Raw genomic sequence first — 23,485 nt, forward strand, 5'->3', positions numbered from 1 at the left:
AAATTATGGAGATCTACTTTTGAATGGTATACTATAGTTCACTGGTATTTTGTAAAATATCCTGGATGAAAGTTTAGTGAATGATGTTTTAAGAGTCAATCAATGGCAAAGATTGACTTGTCACAAGTATCTTCTTATGTACTTGCTCTTGCTTGTTAAGCTAGTTAGCTATGAATTATGCCACATGGAAAAAGAGGCGGATTCGTATAGCTTGTTTAATTACCATGCTTTTCTATCTTCTTTTCTTTTGAGCAAGGTTTGTTGGGTACACTTGGAGGATTCTTGAAACCAAAGTATTAGTACTCACGTTTCCCCTTCCTTCAAAACCCTACCACCATTGGATCCTAGTCATCTTCACCCAACAGAGAACCAGAACACCATATATCATGCACGTGAAGAACTTAAGTGACATTTTCCATGGCAATTTTACTTGCTTCAGACAAATATCTAATATGAGTTCCGTTTTCTTAAACTCTATAATCCAAGAAAACTATCATTAGTTAATGGTCGATTTTATTGCATAAAGTTTAAGATTACTCTATTACACAAGTATCTTCTCATGACATTTGTAGCATTACTTTATTACACAATGGCAAAAATTTGTAGTCCTAGTGTAAGCAAACACAAATTTGATGAACAATACTGTTTTTATTATCCTGCTTCTTAGTCCGACACTGTACCAAACGCTTTACTAAGTTAGTCTAGCTTAGTCTAGTCTAAGCCAATTCAGCTTAGTCCCTGCAGCTAGTCCAGTCCGAGACAGTCCGGCGCAACAAACGCCCCCTTAAAATACTATCAAGTCCTATCAAATCCTAATTTGACTACACCTAGTTTAAGGCAATGTCGTTCGACTACCGTTCCAAGTAGGAGGAACAAGTTTTGTCTTCACAAAGATGATTCATGATCAACGGCTGGGGATTGTTTTGTTGCCAACTTACTGCATGTTCATATTTCTCCTAGTGACTGCTGATTATTATGCGACGACGGCTGACGGCTGACCCAAGGTACGAGGGCAACTGAAAAACTAGTTATGTACGTGTTAATGAAGAGACCATACGCCACTCTAGAAAGAAAAAAAAAAAAAAAAAACCAAAAACATACTGGGTGACTATGAAATCCATAGCAGTCGTGGAACTGCAAACAAAATACAGACAGAACAACAACATTGGATATCGCTTCCTAGCAATATCTCCACAGTATGCTGACATATAAGAGTAGATAACACATTCTTACGCTCCACGAAACGTATAACCATAATGGTCAAGTGGAAAATACTAGCCTAAGAAACCCCAGAAATAATGACGTCTAAATTACAGACAAGCAGGAACTTCGCAAGTACCCGGACATCCACGAGAAAGCACACATGTCAGCTCCCGGGTTCAAGTATAGGCATCTGCATCAACACGTAAATCAAATGTCAAAACTTTCCTTGGTTACGGGGATCAAGTGTGTCTACAAGATGTTATAGATGAAAATAATAACATACCACGGGGTGATTCAGCGCTCCTTGGGAAAAATTTAGCAGGAACCGTTGCATTAGACATTGACAATTCAGTTATGTTTGATCTATGATCATTTTGATGGAACCCCAGATCCTTTGACTTAGGCCACTCGTCAAAGAAAGGTTGAAGAGAATGCTGTTCGTGTTTTTGAGATCCTGGTAAGCCAAACTCTTCACCAACATACTCATGTTTGGTGATTTCAGCATTAACGCTCAATGGCTCCATATTTTGTAATGTCTGTAGATGAGAGCTGTTGTTTAGCCAAAGAGAACTATTTCTCGGTTCTAATTTCAAGGGAACTTGAGGCGCCATTAGAAGCCACGGATTATCTACATTACTGTCTGCCCGAAGACACCTCGCACTCGTAGCTTCTGACACGAAATTACGTTCTTCTGATCCATTGCAGCCCCTGCATTTGCATAAAATTAGCACACCCCTTTGGTTCCTAAAACGATGTCCGAAACGATTAACAGTAAATTCATAACATATCTTAAAATCGATTTCTAACTGCATATCGTAAATTACTTTTCTTCAAGCACCAACAAAACAAAAACAAAACAAAAAAAAAAAAAAATGTCTCTTTGTTTACTATTAGTATAATGCACAAAACAATCACCATCCTAAATTCACATCAAATTCCTTTTTAACAGAAAAGAAATATACATACATATACATATATGTATGTATGTATGTATATTGCGTTCCTGAAATCTTCCACTTTTGGACCCTCATTTCACTTATTCTAGTCCTGTATATTTCCTTCTGACAAACAAAGGAAAGGATCATTCCCTCCTTCCCCCTTTATGCTTTGGGTAAACCAGCTTAACTTGGTAATCAATGCTTGCAATTTGTTGTTCTATCTTGTTTTCTTGATAACTAGATTGCAACAGACAAGAAATTTTCACAAAATTTGTAACATAGGAAACCAGAAAAATAAAATTGAAAGAACAAACAATGATTACAATTTTAACCAAACATGGTAGAGCTAGATTTCACGTTGTAGATGTAATTTAAGAAATTATCCAAGCTAAGGTCTAAAAGCTTATCAATCAATACTTAGGAGACCAAGAAAGGAAACCCAAAAACAAATGATGATTAAAAATAATAAACAAAGATGGTGTATCAAAGCCTAAACTAAAAACAATTTATCCATCAGCAAACCATTGATATGTATCAATACCATAATGATACAAAAATCTTAATTTTAACCCAATATTCAATAAATTTGTTATTTTGATCCAATAACTTTTATTTACACAAGAAGCAAAACTTAAAAATGGAAAAATGTAGAGGAAACAACGAATAAGTCCATCTCAGAAAAAATAACAGAAATCAAAGGACCATAATATGCCATTGCAAGAATGTGTTGTGTACAGATTATACTGGATTATACTGTGTAAAATATGGACTGGTCTCTCTTTGCTGTTAGTGGACAGCTTGTCCATTGCAATTGCACCTCTAATTCCGTATTTAAAACGATTACTCATCAGATAACACAAAAACAAAAATCAAGCAGAAGCAACCCAGCAAATAACACATCACACACTCTCAAATCAAGATCAACCAAAAATCTGCTGCAACCCTATTAGAAAATTCATCTCATTCCACTTATCTTCAAAAGTCCTATAGCTTCTTCTGCCTAAACAAACAATTGTCACAAAAGCACAGCACCCAAACGTGGCAGCCATCTTCGCACTAACCCCTAAAGAACCTGCTAACAGGGAATAACAATCTCGCAGTACCCCCAATACCAACCACATGAAACTTCTCTAAAACCTATTAGCTAAAGGGCGATGCAGAAAGACATGATGAAAACTCTTAGCATCTCTACAAGAAGCATCCTCAAAACAGAAGAATTTCAAACACATCATCTCCAGCTACTCTCAAAACTTTCCTAGCCAAAAACATGTAAGAATCCAGATCAATATGCCGCACCATTTTATTTGCGAGTGAGACCGCATCTAAGATCTGTCTAGCTTCAACAAATTGGTGCAGGAGCTTCTCTCAGGGACTAGTAATCAGATAACCAACTTGGCTCTAGTTTTGCTTGTACCTAGTTTAGGGCCTTAGTTGTTTCCCTATAATTTCCTTCTCTATTTTGAATTGCATGTTATTTAGTTTGGTAGATGATCGTTTTACTCCTAGTTTTTAAGTGCTCATGTGAGCTTTTAACTACTTTAGAAAGCAAGGATTTAATAGTTATTTAAGTAATCATGGCCTAGGATGCCAGGGCTGCTGCAACACTAGTGGAGAGACTTTTTTATGAGGCTTTGCACACAGTTTCATGCAGTTTAACAAGTATTTACATGTCTCAAAAGAAAAATGTCCTTGGCATTCTAGAGGCACAGGCTTTATTGGGTAAGCTCTGGTTATCCAATGGAGTGGTCTTTGTACTATGATGCCAGTTACTTAGTGGACGATCCTCCAATGTATAGTCAGCTTGCAGGTAAACTAATCTACCTGACCAAATACTTTATGCCAATAGTGTTGTAAGTAAATTTATAATGTACCCATGAGTTCGTCACATGAATGGAGTGATACACATTCCAACGTACTACAAACACGGTCGAAGTCACCTTCAAGACATCTTTGTATTGATGGATATATTGATGTAGGACAGGAAAGTTCACACAACAAGAAAGAAAAATAGAAGAGATGCACATTGTATTGCACTAATTATCAAAAGAGTACATGGGTGTTTGTAAGACACCAAGACATAAATCTGCCCTAAAGATTCTCCTTGAATTGAGTTAATCAAGCAAATTAAGGTAATCAACAATAAACCTCGAATTTAGCAAATTGAACAGCTAGACCTTAATTTAACCTAATGAACCTAAATTAGGCTAAATTCTTATCAACGACAATGTCGATGCTTCTCCTCTTTCTAATTTTTCATCAAATAACAGTAATGAAACTAATGGGTAAATGATTATGAACAATATGGATAATGAGTTCTGGTGAAATTCAATTTGGAGATGCCTAAGTGGTCGAACAGGTGTAAATGGTACAAACATCAGAAAACAAGTCAGTTGCCGTTACAGCCACCCAATATCACCCAAGAATTGCTAAAATATGCCATTTAGCAAAGGGCTAACCAAACAATTTTAATAATTTCCCAATTTAAATCCATTCATTTTGAAATTCAGAGGAAGATAAATTCCTAATCCAAATATAATTTAAATGTCCTTGCTCCTCAATTCACATGTACGCATTATCATTCTTCAACAAATTTATCTTGCTAACTTGAGAGTCATGGGGTAAATAAACAAACATGAATGCACACAACTTAAAACATGAAAAAAAGAATCCTTATTTATATACGTTCGGTCACGTGAAATATTATATTCACGTATGGATTCTCCAACATGCCAAATTGGACATATTGGGATAACCTAATGATGAAAAGTAAGGCCCCTTTAATAGCCATTTAATTCTTAGTTTTCAGTTTTTACTCCTTGTGCTTAAGATATGGGAAAATATATGGTGGAAATGAGGAAGAGTAAGGAAGGATGTAAAGAAATGTAGAAGGAAAGGAGAAAAAATAAAAACCAAAAGCCATTTTTTGTTGATTTCACTTTCAAGATTTTGTTTTTCATCCATCTTTCTTTACTTCTTTCCCTTCCTATCTCCATCCTTCTTCGTCACTTCTTTTCCCCATATCTCAAACACAAAAACTAAAAACTAAAAACCAAATGGTTATCAAACGGACCCTAGCCTTATTATAATTTTCAAGCATCCATTTGATGTTAATGAATTTACAATTATATGGAACACATAAGGATCTTTCATCATGCCAAATTGGACATATTGGCATTACCTTATGATAAAAGGTAAGGGCCCGTTTGGTAACTCATTGGTTTATAATTCTCAACTTTTACTTCTTGTGCTTCAGATATGGGAAAGTATATTGTGAAAATGATGAAGAGTAGGGAAGGCTGTAAAGAAATGTACAAGGAAAAGAGACAAGATAAAAACTAAAAACCAAAAGCTATTTTAAATTGTTTTCATCAAGATTTGTTTCCAACCATCTTTATTTATTTCCCCTTCCTCTCTCCATCCCTCTTCCTCGATCCATTTGCCCATATACTTTCCCATATTTCAATCACAAAAAGTTAAAATTAAAAGCTGAAAACCAAATGATGATCAAAAGGACCCTAGCCTTCTAATAATTTTCAAGCATCAATTTGATGTTAATGACTTACAAGTATATGGGACACATAAGGTTTCTCAACGATGCCAACTTGGACATATTGGTATAACCTTATGATAAAATGAAAGGGCCTGTTTGATAACCATTTGGTTTATAATTTTAAGTTTTTACTTCTTGTGCTTAAGATATGGGGAAAGTAAATGGTGGAAATGAGAATAGTAGGAGAGGATGTAAGGAAAGAAGGAAGACAAATTAAAAACTAAAAATAATAAACCAAAAGCTACTTTAAGTTTTTTTCACTTTCAAGATTTTGTTTTCTTCCATCTTTCATTATTTCTTCCTCTTCCTCTCTCCATCCTTCTTCAACACTGCTTTTCCCCATATACTTTCCTCATATCTCAAGCACAAAAAGTAAAAACTAAAAACTAAAAACCAAAAGGTGATCAACGGACCCTAACCTTCTTAAAATTTTCAGTTAAGTCCCTAAATTTGATGTTAAAAACTAACAAGTAAAGCCCTTAGCAATCAAATATACAACCCATCGCTCCCCAAATAAGCATATAAGGCTTTCCTGGTCCTGTGTTTCTACTTTCTATATCTCTAAGGTGATTATCCTAAAGCCTCTCTATTTAAATCCCCACCTGTAGCATCAGAGGGATTGGATAACCTTTCACATCTTAGGCCTTGATCAATGTTATTCGGGAAATAAGTAATTCGACATAGATTATGCAGGAGAAAGGCTTCTCTTCCTATAGGAATAATAGGATTGCAGCGCAAACTCATGAGACATTCTACCAATACAAAAGTAGCATAATGGATATACCTGGTTCCCCTGTTAGATACCCCATATGGTATACTCTCCATCTTCAACTCAGATGCATTGCTTCCAAAGCATAGAGCTCCACTATTTCCCATTGAGTGTAAGGGCATGCTCTGGAAGCTCCCACTGTGGCTGCAGATCCCAATCACACTGTCTGACGTCACAGTCGACAAAGATTGAGAGGAAGTTTGTGATTCCACAAGCTTTCTTGAACGATAACGGCCTCGGTTCATGTGCCGCTCGCAATACTTGGACTCCGGATGTGCATCTTTGGAGCACCTCCATTTCTTGCCATCCGTCCTCCGGCACCGCCCTGGCTCCGGGTCCATCTTCTTCCGGCTATAGGAAGCCACTACAATCACATCAACGAGAGTCATCTATCTATACCGAAAATCCAAAAGATACAACAATACAACATGCATATCACAACAACAGTTGCCGAGTAATTGTGGAATTAGAACGAATCAAATCGATAATAAGAACAAAAAAATGATGGAAATTTGGAGGAGAGAATTACAGGTGGGGTGGTGGCGTAAGAAATTGGGGGAAATGAGATTGAAACTGGTGCGAATAGGGGCGAGGAGTTCAGAAGGAACAGGGAGTCCTGCCTTGAGATACTTGAATATCAAAGCTTGATTCTCCATCTCAGCCCATTGCGCAACTGTGAAGAGCGGCGCGTGACCTTCATTGCCCACCGACGACCCGCTCATTTCAGTCTAAATGCTAACAAAACCATCCAAATCTCAATTAGTCACAGAATATTATATGTACATATACACACACAATACACAGAGGAGAGGAGAGGAGAGGAGAGGAGAGGAGAGGAGAGGAGGAGGTTGTTACCTTGGAGACGGTGATGGAGAAGAGGGGTTTGGCCATATTCTTTGGGGAGTAAAGAAATGAGAATAACTATCTGTGTACTACCCATTGTCTTTTTCGATTCCGTTTAATTTAGCCTAGGCGGCGGTGGTTCTTTAACCCTGTTTTTTTTTTTTTTTTGAAAACTTTAACGAAAAATTCTAGTACTATTTATTGTAACAAAAAAATCATATTTTTACATTAAAAATATTAATTCTGATACTATTTATTTTACTTTTTATTTTGTTATTATTAAAATTGAAAATTTTTAAGAGCTTTTGATTAGTTTTCCTTTTCTTTTTTCTTTTTCTTTATACCTACCACCAGTTAAAGCAAAAATTTCAAGTCTAACGGTCCAAATTTAAATTTAATGATTAAAATAATAAAAAAATTCTTTCATATATTTTATATTCTTTCATAGTGTTTCACGAGTTTTATAGTGTTGATTTAATATTTTTCAATATATATGGAAACCTAAATATTTTTAGGTTAAAATGTTCATAATAGTAAGGCTAAATAGCCAAAATGGTCCATGAGATTTGCATAATTCATTACTTTTGTCCCTAACATTTCAAATCCATAAAAGTAGTCTCTGAGATTGTCCACCATCCATCATTTTGGTCATTCCGTTAAAAACTTTATTAAGTATCCCGAAGCCCATGGCCGGAAGTATGGGTAATTTTCAAAGCTTCGTAACTCAATCGTTTCTTAACAAATTTGACCCATAATGTATCAAAATGAAGATACGAAAGTGTAGAATAAGATTATACCTATTTGAAAGCCCAATGGCTGCTGAAGATGGCCAGAAAATAGCCTCAAAGTTGACTGGTCCGAAGGAAAATTGGAAAACTCACCGGAAACTGGGTAAACTTTAAACGTTTAGTATTGAAGAAGTTATGAACGTTTAAAGTTTACCCAGTTTCTGGCGAGATTTCCAGTTTTTCCTCGGACCAGTCATCTTTGAGGCTATTTTTCGGCCATCTTCGGCAGCCATTGGGCTTCCAAATAGGTATAATCTTATTCTACACTTTCCTATCTTCATTTTGATACATTATGGGTCAAATTTGGTTAAGAAACAATTGAGTTACGAAGCTTTGAAAATTGCCCAAACTTCCGGCCAGGAGCTTCAGGATACTTAACGGAGTTTTTAACGGAATGACCAAAATGATGGATGGTGGACAATCTCAGGGACCACTTTTATTGATTTGAAATGTTAGGGACCAAAGTGATGAGTTATGCAAATCTAAGGGACCATTTTGGCTATTAGCCTAATATTAAATTAGGATAGTCTGCATAATTCCTTGGTGTATGCTTTTCGTAGACGATATAGTGCTGATAGATGAAACACAGGAAGGGGTAAATGCGAAGCTTAATCTTTGGAGAGAAGTGTTGGAATCTAAAGGTCTTTGCCTAAGTCGATCAAAGATAGAATATATGGAGTGCAAGTTCACTGCAAATGGAGGCCCAAATGCTTTAGGGGTGAGGATCAGAGATCAAGAAGTACGAAAAAGCGACTGCTTTCGCTACCTAGAATCTATCTTGCAAAAGAACGGAGAATTAGATGGAGACCTTAAGCATAGAATACAAGTTGGATGGATGAAGTGGAAGAGTGCATCCATCGTGCTGTGTGACCGCCGTATGACACTGAAGCTCAATGGAAAATTTTATAGGACGGCAATAAGGGCGGCGATGCTGTATGGCATGAAATGTTGGGAGGTGAAGCATCAACACATGCAAAAAATGGGTGTAGTGGAGATGAAGATGCTTCGTTAGATATGTGGGCACATGATAAAGGATAAGTTTAGGAATGAGGATATCCGAGGCAAAGTAGGAGTAGCTGAAATTGAAGGAAAGATGAGAGAAAATCGGTTACGGTGGTTTGGACATGTGCAAAAAATGACTACTGACGCTCCGGTTAGAAGATGTGACTACGGGACAGAGGTCCAGGCCCGAAGAGGTAGAGGAAGACCTAGGAAAACTTTGGAAGAGACTCTAAGAAAAGACTTAGAGTACTTGGATCTAACGAAGGACATGACACAGAACCGAGCGCAATGGCGTTCTAGGATTCATATAGCCGACCCCATTTAGTGGGAAAATGTTTTGTTATTGTTGTATAAAGTTACGTTAAGAAAAAAAAATCCTAAATTCATTTTTTTACTAATCTTGGGCTAAAAATTTAACCTAGAAAGGATTGGAGCATAAAAACTGTTTCAGGATTAAAATCTAAATTTTCTAAATTAAAAATTTTAAGTTTTAACCCAAGGGTTATATATGATCTTAGTGCACCAGAAATTTTGGAGTCGAAGTTATATTTGACTCTAAATTTGATTTGATTTCAACTTTTAATTCAACCAAAAAGATAGTAATAATTCATTGATAGAAAACACGACTACAACATTGTAGACATCGAAATTTCGGTAAATAAATGTTGACCAATAAATCAAAGTTTCGACGCTCATGTATTACATAAATTTTACACGTAGCATATGTCTAAACAAAAAATCGAAATAAGTTGGAAAAGTCATCAAATAGGACATGTGTCAACACCTGGCAGAAATGACTTATTTCATCTGGCATATTATATTCAAAATTAGGCCTTGGAAAATTCTATAAATAGAAGCCAATTTCATTTCATTTGGGAGGAGGAATTCATATTACACCTTGAAGCTCTGAAGCTCTGAAACTCCGAAGTTCTCAAGCATCCAGATTCCCGAAGAATCAAGAAAGCCTTCTTCGTTCTTCGTTCATCGTAATTCAAGATCAAGCCCCGACGGCCCCTTGGATCAACAATCCACCGATTCAAGATCAAGCCCCGACGGCCCTTGAAGAAAGTGTTCTTCATTCTTCGTTCTTCATTCATCGTTCTTCCAATATCAAGCCTCGACGACCCCTTGGATCAACAATCATCCACCTTCAAGATCAAGCCCTGACGGCCCCTTGAAGAACTTCCACCAAATTCAAGATCAAGCCCCGACGGCCCTTGAAGAAAGTGTTCTTCGTTTCGTTCATCGTTCTTCCAAGATCAAGCCTCGATGGCCCCTTGGATCAACAACATCAACAAATCCACACGTCCAACCGTTCTTCAAGATCAAGCCCAAAAGCCCTTGGAGATCCGTTCATCACTGTTCTTCAAAGATCAAGCCCAAAAGCCCCTTGAAGATCCGCTCAAATCCACCTTCAAGATCAAGTCCACGGCCCTTGAAGAACGTTCATCCTTAGATCAAGCCCAACGGCCCTTTGGATCAATCGCACATCCACAAATCAACACCTTACGGAGATTGAATCAGAGGATCAAATTTAAGAGAGATTGTAACCCAAAATCATCAAATACAAATATTATTTTGTGCACGTTGTTCTTGTCACTTTCATTTCAGGAAATTTTCGTGGCGACCGACCGACATGGCACAACTTGCCATCGAAGCTAGAGCAGTGGACGAGCAAAGAAGTATGGAAGCAAGAGCCACATCTTCCTCGAGACCTTCCTCTGCGACGGATCTTCCCTCTTGGCACCAACCCTTCCGCTAGCTTCATAACTCTCATCCTCCGTGCTCCTCCTTCTTCCTCCTCCAAGCTTCTATCCCGCGCCCTATATATATATATATGTATGTATATGTATGTACGCATGTATGCATGTGTGCATGAAAATAATAATAATAATAATAATTTTGTGCACCCAGCACTGAAAAAGAAAAAATAAAAAAATAAAAAAATATATATAAAAAAAATGATGGTGTCAGCCACCACCCTAAATATATATATATATATATATATAATAAAAGTTTTGAAGTGGTGGGCAATACCATGATTAAAGGTCAAAAAAATAATAATAATATATATATGATAATAAAAAAATTGTTTTGATCTTTGGTGCATCTAGCACCATGATTAAAGGCCAAAAAATATATATGATAATAAAAAATAAAAAAATGTTTTGATCTTTGGTGCATCTGGCACCATGATTAAAGGCAATATATATATATATATATATATATATATATATATATATATAATGATAAAAAAAAAAAAAAAAAAAAAAAGAAGTTTGATCTTTGGTGCGTCTGGCACCATGTGGAAAAAAATGGGTGCACCATGATTAAGAAAAAAAAAATTAATAAATAAATAAATTCTTTATGCTTTTGGCACTATATATATACACACACACACACAAAGAATAAAATAAAGCTCATTTATTAATTTCTTTGAAATTTTACAGAAATATACATTTTACATCAGTAAAAAAAAAAAAAAACAAAACAAAACAGGAGGGAGCCTTCACGAAGGTTGCTCGTGTGAAGCCTCACCACTCGGTGAAGCTCTAGGAAGAAGAGGCGCCGGAGGTTGACTATTTGGCACCTCATCACTCGGTGGAACCCTAGAAGGAGGAGGCACCGAAGGTTGATCATTTGGAGCTTCATTACGTGGTACAGCCCCAGAAGACGAAGGCAAATGCTGTTGGAACAAACCCACAAACCTCTGATGATCAAGTAAAATCTGACTGTCAGATTCCTGCATCTGGCCAATCTTCATCTTCATGTTTGTGGCATAGTTATGTGCAAGCCTGTGCAACTGTTTATTCTCATGCTTGAGCCCTCTAATCTCCTGTTTGAGACTCATCACTTCAGCCGTCAATGATTCAACTTGACGGGTTCGAGCAAATAGGTGTTGGGCCATATTAGACATAGAACCTGCACATTGCACACTAAGAGCCAGAGAATCCTTAACAGCCAACTCATCAGACCGTTTGGAAAGTAGTCTGTTATATTTGGGAGTGACAAGGTTCCTGGCCACCACCGCAGCGGTCATATCATTCTTCATCATCGAATCCCCAACGGTAAGAGGACCAGTAGGGGATATGAAGGATGGGCGCCATATGTTGTCTGGAGAAGGCGGGACTACCTCTTCACCAAGGTTCAAATCAAAATGACGGTCGGAGGGTCCAGACATTTTCAAAGGTGTTGAAGAAAGAAGAGGTCGGACAAATCAAGATCTTAGAAGTGCATGAAGGGAGTTTCTACAAGCGAAAATTCAAGTGTGCTTTGAAACGAACTGCGTGCCTCTATAAAAATCAATACTCGACGGGATTTCAGAGATTGTTGATGTGAGCTCAGAATTCGAAGAGGCCAATTCAAAAATCGAAGAGGCAAGCTCAAAAATCGAAGAGGCAAGCTCAGAAATCGGAGAAGCATCTTGCTTTTCCAGACGCGTCAGCACCCGTCACGCGCAAACTCAGCTTTGCAGAAATCACGGGCAATTTGTCGAAGCGCCAATCCCAGATATTGAAGAGGCGCCAGTCTTTTTCAGCCTCGTCAACACCCGTCACACGCAAGCTCAGCTTTGCGGAAATCACGGACAATTTGTCGAAAGCGCCGATCCCAGATATCGAAGAGGCGCCAGTCTTTTTCAGCCTCGTCAACACTTGTCACATGCACACTCAGCTTGACAAAAATTACGGACAATTTGTCGAAGATTTCTGATAAAGAAGAAATCACGTGAAGCCATACTGATCAACCATGCAATGGTTGCCGACACGAGTGAAAAAAATAGTACCTCTACAGGTATTAAATAACTTCCTATAACTATCCACCTTCACCTTCTATAGCAAGGCAGACATACAGAACCTTTCTTCATCTTCGAGAATGCCTTCCCAACGAAGCCTTTCGAGTCACTCAGTGTTTCTTATTCCTTGGGGTACCTCTGCAAACAAATGACACCAAAGCAAAAGTATCTCATATCACTAGGGTAGAAAGCAAGAGTATCTCATATCATGCTTTCTCCCCGTCCTTTCCTTTGTCCTTGTTCTGACCTGCAAAGACAAGGATAAGGAAAGCCATATGTCGGAACCTCCACTCAAACTCGGGTAAGGAATCGACTACTTGGAACCTTTGCCCGATTGCTTACATGGTATTGCTCTTGAGTACTAGTCTTCCACTACTGCTGTACTTCCAAAGAAGCTGCCACATTTACTTGGAGAACAGATAAGGCAAGTGAAAATGGTACCTTGCAGCATGTGGAGACAACGTGCAGAAGGAACAAGCAGAGAAGAATGTGGTCTGCACAGTCAACTCAGCAGAAGGAGTCCGAGCTGAGGAACTCAAGAAGCTGCCACATCTGCCTGAAGAAAACAAGTAGAGAAGAATGCAGCCTGCACAGTCAACTCAGCAGAAGGAGTCTGAACTGAAGAACTCGAGAAGATGCCACATTCTGCCAGAAGAATAGATAAGGCAAAGGAAAATGATACATTGAAGCATGTGGAGACAAGCACAACAAAGCACGTGTTGATTCATCCATAATTTTTTCAAAAGCAAAAGTACCTCATATCATCGGAGTCGAAAGCAAAGATATCTCATGGCATGTTTTTCCTTTACCCTTGCTCTTGCCTGCGGGACAAGTAGAAAGAAAGCAATCGGTCGGCACTTGGAAAGATTGAAGAAAGAAACAGACCAACACCTTCACCTCGTGCCTGCTTGTCATGTGTTCGAGTCAACCTTCGAGAATCAAGCCTCAACGGCCCTTGAAGAAGCTTCTAGCCAAATTCAAGATCAAGCCTCAACGGCCCTGGAAGAAATCACAAGTCCGATTCAATATCAAATGTCCACCACCCTTGAATCAAATCCAGTTCAAGATCAAAGCTGTGGAAAGTCAGCAAGCGCAAAAATAAATACATGCCAATTCATCCACTACCAAAGCCAAATATCATCTACCACATGAAGCTCCTTGTGGTCTAAATTCAACCTTCAAAATCAAGCCTCGATGGCTCTTGAAGTAATCTCAAGCCCAATTCAAGATCAAGCCTCAACGGCCCTTGAAGAAATCTCCAGCCCAATTCAAGATCAAGCCTCGATGGCCCTTGGATCGACATCTACAGTAAGGGACTTCAAAACGCATTTCCTACACGTGACAAGCACATGTATACAACACGCCTTGAAGTGGGGGCATTTGTAGACATCGAAATTTCGGTAAATAAATGTTGACCGATAAATCAAAGTTTCGACGCTCATGTATTACATAAATTTTACACGTAGCATATGTCTAAACAAAAAATCGAAATAAGTTGGAAAAGTCATCAAATAGGACATGTGTCAACACCTGGCAGAAATGACTTATTTCATCTGGCATATTATATTCAAAATTAGGCCTTGGAAAATTCTATAAATAGAAGCTGATTTCATTTCATTTGGGAGGAGGAATTCATACTACACCTTGAAGCTCTGAAGCTCTGAAACTCCGAAGCTCTCAAGCATCCAGATTCCCGAAGAATCAAGAAAGCCTTCTTCGTTCTTCGTTCATCGTAATTCAAGATCAAGCCCCGACGGCCCCTTGGATCAACAATCCACCGATTCAAGATCAAGCCCTGACGGCCCTTGAAGAAAGTGTTCTTCGTTCTTCGTTCTTCGTTCATCGTTCTTCCAAGATCAAGCCCCGACGGCCTCTTGGATCAACAATCATCCACCTTCAAGATCAAGCCCCGACGGCCCCTTGAAGAACTTCCACCAAATTCAAGATCAAGCCCCGACGGCCCTTGAAGAAAGTGTTCTTCGTTTCGTTCATCGTTCTTCCAAGATCAAGCCCCGACGGCCCCTTGGATCAACAACATCAACAAATCCACACGTCCAACCGTTCTTCAAGATCAAGCCCAAAAGCCCTTGGAGATCCGTTCATCACTGTTCTTCAAAGATCAAGCCCAAAAGCCCCTTGAAGATCCGCTCAAATCCACCTTCAAGATCAAGTCCACGGCCCTTGAAGAACGTTCATCCTTAGATCAAGCCCAACGGCCCTTTGGATCAATCGCACATCCACAAATCAACACCTTACGGAGATTGAATCAGAGGATCAAATTTAAGAGAGATTGTAACCCAAAATCATCAAATACAAATATTATTTTGTGCACGTTGTTCTTGTCGCTTTCGTTTCAGGAAATTTTCGTGTTCACAAACATAATTACAACGTGATTACAAGAAGGGTGTCAACTCGATGGAATAAAGAGTGCAAATCTATCACAATAGATTGGTGGTGACAGAACTTAAACCCATAAAATACAAAGCCAATCATTTAAAAGCGAGGTCACACAAACAAACACAAGTTACAATTAAACCAGAAGGGAATATGTTAGGCGGATAGCAGGGTAAATCTACCTACCGTCAACGGAATATGTTGACGGATTAGAGAATATTTTGAAACCATGGCGGAATATTCTATCGTTTCTACCTTTTTCGATCGCCGGCGCTGACGTCCATTTCGTCGGGACTTCTGGGTTTTTTTATTGGAAACTTCTCAAGGTCAGAAAAACTCATTTCTCAACCATTTTTCACGATTTTTATGTCAGAGTTAAGATAGAGAGGTATGAAACTAGAATTTGCCTACTAGGAATCCCAAAAGTGGCCGGAAATGACCTAAAAGTGATCGAAGGATCTTGTTAACCTTCATCAGTGGACTTCCTTTTGTGTGGCACCATTTCTTCGAAGTTGGTTCACCAGACTTATTGTTCTTCTTCTTCATCATCATCTTGGGCTCCTTAAAAGATCGCGGCCCTTTCTTCACTAGCTTCGCCTCAATCCAGATCGGGTCGGGATTAGCTGTTAAGAGCATTGCCTGAGGCCCAGACTTGGAAGGTTTTTCCTTCCCATTCTCCATCAACAATCTTTGTCATGTTTGGGTAAGTTAGTGATGCAAGTCCCTCATTGAACACTTGCACACGCCTAGAAGAAGTAGCAGTGCTTGCTACCTTTGGAGAAACGACTTGCCTCAAAACCCATGGTTCCGACAGTTGGAACCCCTCAAAAAGACAAAAAGAAATTTCTCCAACTTCGTGCAAGCGCGATGTGTATATCCCCCGAAGGTTGATTATGAGACTTACACATGACGCAATTAAGAAAAAAATATGGCAAATTAATATTTGAGAAGACATTAGCTAAATTAAAATTGATGTTTGGAGAAAAAAAAAAGGTTCCAGGCTATCTTCAATGCACGTGAAAAGTTGAAGTCAAATGTAACTTTTAACTTCAAATTGACTCAATTTCTCTCCGGTGCATTAGGAAAAATATAACATTTAGTCTTCAAGAAAGCCCTATAACTTGTGGATTATTGTACTCATTTCGCATCCTTAAATTTGGGTGCAATTGCAACCTCATACATCTTTAAAACATTTCAATCTCATCTAGTCACTTATTTTTTATTTCAAAGTCATGCATCCATTAAATTTTATGTCAATTTTATCATTAAATGATAAAGTGACAAATTTAAGACCCACATTTTTTATAACGTGGCAAACAAAAAATTTAATTATATACAAAATAATTTAAAAAAGGAAAAAGGGGGCTAGTTTTAATAATCATGTTGTAGGCCTCTTTGATTGAACTAATCTAAGGGATTAGAGAGAGGAGGGGCCGGCGGTAGTAAGAGGGAAGAGAGAGTGATTGAATTGTGAGGTGTGTTTGTATCACCCCTATTGTGCCTTTATTTATAGTAGTAGGATAGGCAAAAACCTTACTCTTTTAGGATTACAACTCTTAATAGGTAATCAACTCCTAATAGGAATATAAGAGATATTCCTAGATCTACTAGGATTTACACAATCACATTCGTATTCTAAATATGACTACAACACTCCCCCTTGAGTGTGTAAATACTCAACAAACCATCACATCAGATCTTCAGCAGATAAGGTAGAATAGTTGATGAAGTCATCAGCACAATGGGTGAACACGAGTCTCAAATTTAAATAAAATATGCATTGGTAGTAAAACTCACAAAACCTTGCTATGGTAAAACCCAAGGTATGGGGAAAACCCATAGACTAAGGAAAAAATTGAGAAGTATGCATAATGTCTAAAACAAATGTCAAATAGGATGAAAGTAGTGAACTCAACAGAGTATGATCATCCCAGGATAGGTGCCTCATTAAAACCTTGTTAGGTAGCAAAAACCTAGTGAGAAAAATGCTCCTAATCGTAGGAAAAAGAGTACATTAAGATCAATTGAGTATACTTTTGGATACTCCCCCTAAGTTAGACATTACTTCCAAATAAGAGAACTACAAGCGATTCAACTCAGATAATTTACACATATTGTTGATGCACAAAATCAGTGAGACTTTGGAAACAACATAAAGTGTCAAGTTTGTAACCTTCGCTCGATTGCTCCTGTCACCTAGTGAGGATAATATGTAAACAGATAGAGATAGGGAAACAAACACAAGATGTACGTGGTTCATCCTAAGTTTGGCTACGTCCAAGGAGAAGTAAAGGAGTTCTCATTAATAATGAAGGGTTTACACAATATATAGGTTCAAGCATAATCATCATTAGTGAGTTCTAATGAATAGTTAGTTTAAGTACAATAATGACATTAGGGATTAATTGTAGGAGAATTGTCTCCTTTTATAGTTGAGGAGAGTCTTTAGCTTTTGTCTGTGGTTGATGTGGAACTCTATGAGCTTTATTCTGATGTTGACATGTGCTGCGTTGTGATTGGCGCATGAACCCCTCAGTGGGTCCTTGAAGGTATGACGTTGACCGGTGCTCGGGAGTTTCGGGATTGGTCAAGTATGGTACAAACAATACTCCCATAAATTCCCGAGTGAGGAAAACTTTTTAATATTGCTCACTTTTCATTCAAGTTGTGGCCCAAGACTTTACCTTTAAGTTTGGAGGCCCAAAGTCTTGTAAGCCTAGGCAGAAGGCTTTCGTTTTAAGTTTTTTTTTTTTTTTTGTATCTCTTAGATGACAATAGGTCAGCACCCAATTTATTTTATTTTTTATTTTTTATTTTTTTGTGTGGCTCCCCATCAGCTCCCCATTTCGAACCTTAAGCTTTATCAGTCTTCATTGCCGTCCGTCTCCCCTCCTTCATATTTCTCTATCATTATTTAATCTCACCAAACCCTTACAACCTCCTTTACTCCACCGTGAAATATGTTTGTGGCTTATGGTAGCTCCCCACTCTTGATGTCGTCGTCCTGGTCGTCACCTTTGTACCATCAGAGCTTTTGCACACTCCACCCTCTATCTTATTCCCCAACTTTCCGCCCGTCACTTGTACTATTTCCTTTTGGAGATCCCAAGATCTAGGATATGTGGGTTCTGCAGCAGGTCGTGAAGAGGGTTGGTATTTACCAAAACTCAGGCATAGCCGAAGCCTTAGGGCTCTGTGGTTACTGGAAATTGCAGTGAGGTTCGGCTTATGGGTATATTAAGGGTGATGGTAGATTATAGTTGAAGAAATGGAGAGGTGTGGTGGTAGACAAAGCTCGGGTCTGTAGGGTGTGAAAGGATTTGAAATTCTGGTTTATGGGTATATTAAGGGTGATGGGTTAGGTGAAGGTGAGGTGGTCTGAAAGTGCCTTGGAGGTGTAGGTGTAGTTCAAAGTAGGAGGTCGTGGTCGGAAGGGGTTAGAGGTGTTGTAGCCATGGGTTTTGGTTCTGGGTTTTGATGGGGGTGCTTTCATCACGAAGGTCACGTGGACCAAGAGGTGGGGGTCTTTCATGATTTTGATATTGCCATCAATCCTTAGCACAATATTCAATGCTTCCTGACTGTATTTGTTTTAAATATGTATATGGAGGAGTACTTTTTCCAAGCTTGTATCATATATGAAATTAATTGTGCTTTTATGTATGATATGTTTGAAATTGTATACAAGAGAAATGTTTATGTTTATATGTTTGTTGTTGCACAGATTGATAAACTGTTGGGCTTTGTGAATTTTCTGAATAGTTGTGGCAAAAGTTTGTGTTTGAAAAATAGATTAATAGATAAAAGCTTGGGATTATTGGTTAGTAGGAAGGTCTTTTAGTTGTAGGTTCTTTGCTTTTACATGGGTATAGCTTGAGTGATCTAATACGAGACAAGCTATATAAATAGGTTTTGCTTCCACACTCTTGAGGAAGAGTGTGGAAGGCGTTGTTGAAATTATTTGTTGAAGCTTTTGGTTAAAGCCCTTTTTTTAAGCACATGAATAGATTTTGCTTCCACTCTTCAAGAAGAGTGTGGAAGACTTTTTGAATTTTTTGTTTAAACTTTTGGTTGAAGCTTTTTTGAAGCACATAAATAGATTTTGCTTCCACACTCTTCAAGGCTTTTTGAATTTTTTGTTAAAGCTTTCGATTGAACCTTTTTTGAAGCACATAAATAGATTTTGCTTCCACACTCTTGAAGAAGAGTGTGGAAGGCTTTTTGAAATTGGGTGTGGGAAGCTCTCTCCCTCTAAGGGGTGTGGGAAACTCTTTACAGGACCTCATAAGTTGATTTTGCTTCCACTCTTGAAGAAGAGTGTGGAAGGTGTGGATGCAAATTTCTTCCTTCTTGTTCTTGGATGAAAATGCACCTGCAAAAACAATTAACACCTTAGGTCAAGGCCAAGAGCTTCACGTCCCCACGATGAATTGGGCAGGGGGGGGGAAGTTAGAATTTTAAGGGAAAGTGTTTGGAGAATTTAGAGAATTTTGCAAAATGATTCAACTTAGGTTTTTAGAGAAAATGGGGTGGTATTTATAGGGGTGTGGTCGACCCTCTGGGAGAGATAGGAACTGGCCACTTTAGTGGTTTTTTGGGTGTAATTTACAATTAATTAGCTAATTAATAAATTAATTGAGTAATAATCAATTAATTAACCAATTAATATAATTTCAAAGAAATAATTTGGGAGTTACCTTATGGGGAGGATTTGATGAGGATAGATGAAATAAGTTTTCAATAATTACCCATTTTGATCACTTTTGACCTTGATTGAATTGTGATTGTCTGCTGCTCGAGCGTAGAAGCTTCGGTGTGCCTCATGGGTAATTTTGTCTTTTTACCCTAGAATCCATGTGTCGCCTCCATATTTTTCTCGATTATTTTTGGCTCCACAAATGCCCCCACACTTGTTGGGCTGCTCGCAGGAAAGGGAAACCAGTGTAGAGATCTTCTTGCTTTGGGAAACATAGGATTGTTTCTTGTTTTGATGTAGATTCCCTCTTTAATTGGAAATTAGATCCTTCTAGGAAAAGGGAATAAATTTCTTCCAAAGTCTATTTAAGTCCACCTTAAGTGGATTATTAAATCAACTTTGGAGAGCAATTTATTTTCCTACAAGAGAGTGAAAGCTTAGAGGATATTTGTTCCCCCTCCTCTAGCAATCTTCTACATCTTGCTTGTGCAAAGGATCATCTTTCGTTGCTTGCTCCGTCTTCATGCTGCTTCAAGGTAAGAAAAATTAATTTTTCCTTGTCTTCGTTATTTTTTGGAGCATCGGGGCTTGAAATTTGGCTCGACGGGGGTCGAGGAGGTGTGAGAAAAAGATTTGGAGTAGGTCATGGCATTGTTGCCGTGGGTGACAAGGTGGCGCGGGTGAGAAAAGGATTTGGAGTAGGTCACGGGATTGTTGTCGTGGGTGACAAGGTGGCGCAGCGGTGGCTTGGCTCGGCTTGGGCCGAAGGTTGGCGAGGCTGGTATGGGCTAGGAAGCTACGTTAGATGAGTGGACTTCGGCTCACGGGAAGAAGTGGAAGAGGGAAGTGCGGGGGCGCCAACCCCCTCTAGTGGAATTAGGCTATGAGGCATGTGGGCCAAGAGAGAATAAACCAAGTCGTGGGGCCTAGCGTGGCTGCTGGGCTCATGCGGCTTGGGTCTTCAGCTTTTTTTTTAATGGGCCTGGGCCTGTGCTGGTGTATGAGGAAGGGAGAAAGGCCAAGAGTTTGGCATGCTTGAAGCTTGGGCCGAGAGTTGCTTTCCTTTTTTTTTTTTTTTTGCAAGTAGTAGTCTAACAAATTTTCTTCGTGTCTTTGTAGAATTTCCTCAAGCATGTCTTCCTTAAGCCACAAGAATGATGATGGTGTGTGCTGCCATTGTATCATCACGACGGGTCTTTAAGCAAGGTATACTACTTTAAGGCTGCTTACTTCAAAATTGGCTCTGATGACTCATTCAGGGATTTTCTCGAGGCATATAGGCATGCTATTCCATCGGGGGTGCGAGTGAAGCGCGTCAAGGATGGTAGCAGCCATGAGCCATGCGATGAGACTTGAAGAGCCATTAAATTCCACCCTTACTATTTTGTGTTAGGATTTACTTTTCCCATGCCGCGTTTCTTCCAAGAAGTGCTCTGATCCACAAAGTGTGCCCTTACTCAATACTCTCCAAATGTGGTTCGTGTGATGGTGAGATTTTTCAATCTAAGCCAATTCTTTGACTTAGATCTAACCGTTAACAAATTTTGGTACTTCTTTGACATAGGCCACATCGAGAAAGTTGAGCAGCTGCGATCCCGCCATAGACTCTTCGATCATTCGAGCAAGAGATATCATGACTGGGCCAAGAAGATTTTGGAGATAAAAGTGGGAGTCTGATTCTTCCCCCGAGCTATGTGTTCCAACGGTCTTCATATTCGGTAAGTAGGTTGCTTAATCTCTTGGTTGCTTTTGTAGATTTGGAGTTTGGCTCAACTCCTAAGACTTATCCGGACATGAAGAAAGTGCATATCGCTCTGGGTATCCCTTCCGAGTACCGTGAGTGGCGTTGGCTGCTTAGTCATCTTTACTAGGAAAAAGGTGGGCTACCCCCAAGAGATGAGATAAAGCTGATCAAGGCAGAGGCATTAGCTCGTCTGATCGTAATTGTGGAGCCTGCTCCCAAGCTTGTGATTGACTTAACTTCTTCCAAGGGTGAGAAGGATGAGGCTGCTTGATCTGTGCTGGTGACACATGTCGTTCCAAAGGTGGTTAGTTTGATTGTTGATAGGATTGCTCAGCGTATAAGTTCCTTCGTACCTCCAGTGCCAAAATTTATGCCAAAACATCTGTCTGGGGCTAAGTCTGGTTCACCTTTGGAGAGGCTTACTACTATGAAGAGTGACAAGGTGCCTTTGCCTGCTAAAATGGCCCAAAAACCCGTTCCCTCTAATGCTGATACCAATTCGTTTGCTAAGAAGAATGAGATTGCTCGTGCGGGTAGTTGAGAAAAATTTAGCAAGTCTGTTTCTTGGGAAGTTGTTGAGATTTGTACACTTTTAAGACCAGATTTGCTCGAAGACATGAATACGTGTGCCAAGTTTGTTGATAGAGTCAAAGGGGTTGTTGGCCCAAGTTCCTTTATGAAGCATACGACCGAATATAAGAGGACTACTCTGTTGGCTATGATGCAGAAAACGACAATTCTAGCAGCCGAGTCTATGTTCCTTAATCAAGAGGATACCAAGGTTACCAAGGAGGTGGCAAGAACAGTGGCAGCCGAAGTCTGCTCCTCGGCCAAGAAAGTTAAGAAGTTGGAATCCAAGCTTGCTGCTTTGAATGGGTCTAATATTTTTGCCCCACTTCTATGCAGCTTAAGACTGTTCACCAAGAGATCGTGGATATGAAGACTAGGCTTGACGCGATCCAAGTAAAGTATGAAAGTGCAGAGAATGAGATCTGGAGTTATATACCTTGGATTCAAGACCTTGAGCGTGCCGTCTCTGAGCTCCGCTCCGCTGCTTATGCAAATGATGAATAATTGATTGCTGCTTACAATTAGTGATCCACTTCAAGAAGGTCGTTGATAGGCTTAAGCCTCAAGTGTTAGAACTCTAAGGTGGTTTGAAGATCAATGACAGTTTGAAGAAAGAAGTGAAGAGTTACAACGGGTTCGTCCTTGTTTACTAGAGGAGAATGATTAGTTGAAAGGTTTGAGGCTGGGTTCAAGGCTTTGCTTACTCAGAGTCAAGCTGATTTCTACAAGCTAGGTTATGTAGACCATCTCTTTGGGCGGCTGACTATGAGTTTTTTTGGTAAAGACTTCGAGACCTTCTCTATTTCTTCGAAATAGTTGCTTGCCTTTACTTTTGAGACTTCTATTGGTGAGGTAATTGGAGAGGTTGGTGCCCAAAGTGGGGCAGCTGGGGTGAAGCATCGGATGGTGCAGCTACTGAAAGCGTTGCAGCTGCTGAAGGTGTGGCGACCGAGTATTCGTGGTATATCCAAGTTGCTGAAGAGTAGTCTTCTAGGTAGCCTTTAGGATTTTTTTGTTTTCCTTGTTGCTTTTGCTTTGCTTGAACTCTTTCAGTCTTTGCTAGTTGTTTATCAATTTTACTAGAAAATTTAATAAACTTGTTTCCTTTGCTTTTCTCCATCTTCGCTTCTTTTGTTCATGCCCTAACCTTTAGACTTTATAGACCAGTGGCAGGCGTACTACTTTTCTATAAGCA

The 23,485-nt window shown here is 39.1% G+C and overlaps 1 protein-coding gene and 1 long non-coding RNA gene across 3 annotated transcripts; both read right to left on the reverse strand.

The window, feature by feature from the left end:
* Window positions 1-1,098: 1,098 nt before the first annotated feature.
* LOC126606224 (growth-regulating factor 5-like) lies at window positions 1,099-7,438 on the reverse strand. Of its 2 annotated transcripts, none has more exons than XM_050273580.1 (5): window positions 7,316-7,438; window positions 6,990-7,195; window positions 6,476-6,824; window positions 1,487-1,911; window positions 1,099-1,393 (listed from the first exon to the last, which is right to left on the reverse strand). In XM_050273580.1, the coding sequence occupies exons 2-5, from the start codon at window positions 7,180-7,182 to the stop codon at window positions 1,380-1,382; spliced, it is 981 nt and encodes a 326-aa protein (XP_050129537.1). In that variant the 5' UTR covers window positions 7,183-7,195; window positions 7,316-7,438; the 3' UTR covers window positions 1,099-1,379. The 2 variants fall into 2 exon arrangements, with proteins under 2 accessions (XP_050129537.1, XP_050129536.1); XM_050273579.1 differs by having other exon boundaries at window positions 6,990-7,188; window positions 7,316-7,418.
* Window positions 7,439-9,878: 2,440 nt separating this feature from the next.
* LOC126606227 (uncharacterized) lies at window positions 9,879-15,257 on the reverse strand. Its single transcript, XR_007617158.1, has 2 exons — window positions 14,530-15,257; window positions 9,879-9,990 (listed from the first exon to the last, which is right to left on the reverse strand). It is a non-coding gene; the product is annotated as an uncharacterized LOC126606227 (long non-coding RNA).
* Window positions 15,258-23,485: the final 8,228 nt, after the last annotated feature.

Source organism: Malus sylvestris, chromosome 16 (assembly GCF_916048215.2).
Source record: "Malus sylvestris chromosome 16, drMalSylv7.2, whole genome shotgun sequence".
NCBI lineage: Eukaryota > Viridiplantae > Streptophyta > Magnoliopsida > Rosales > Rosaceae > Malus > Malus sylvestris.

Bases quoted from the DNA above. Each gene is read 5' to 3' on its own strand.
- LOC126606224 (XM_050273579.1), bottom strand. From the start codon at position 7,351: ATGGCCAAACCCCTCTTCTCCATCACCGTCTCCAAG. The intron at 7,189-7,315 runs GTAACAACCTCC...GTTAGCATTTAG, and splicing joins TCTCCATCACCGTCTCCAAG to ACTGAAATGAGCGGGTCGTC. The intron at 1,912-6,475 runs GTATATCCATTA...ATGCAAATGCAG, and splicing joins GTATCTAACAGGGGAACCAG to GGGCTGCAATGGATCAGAAG.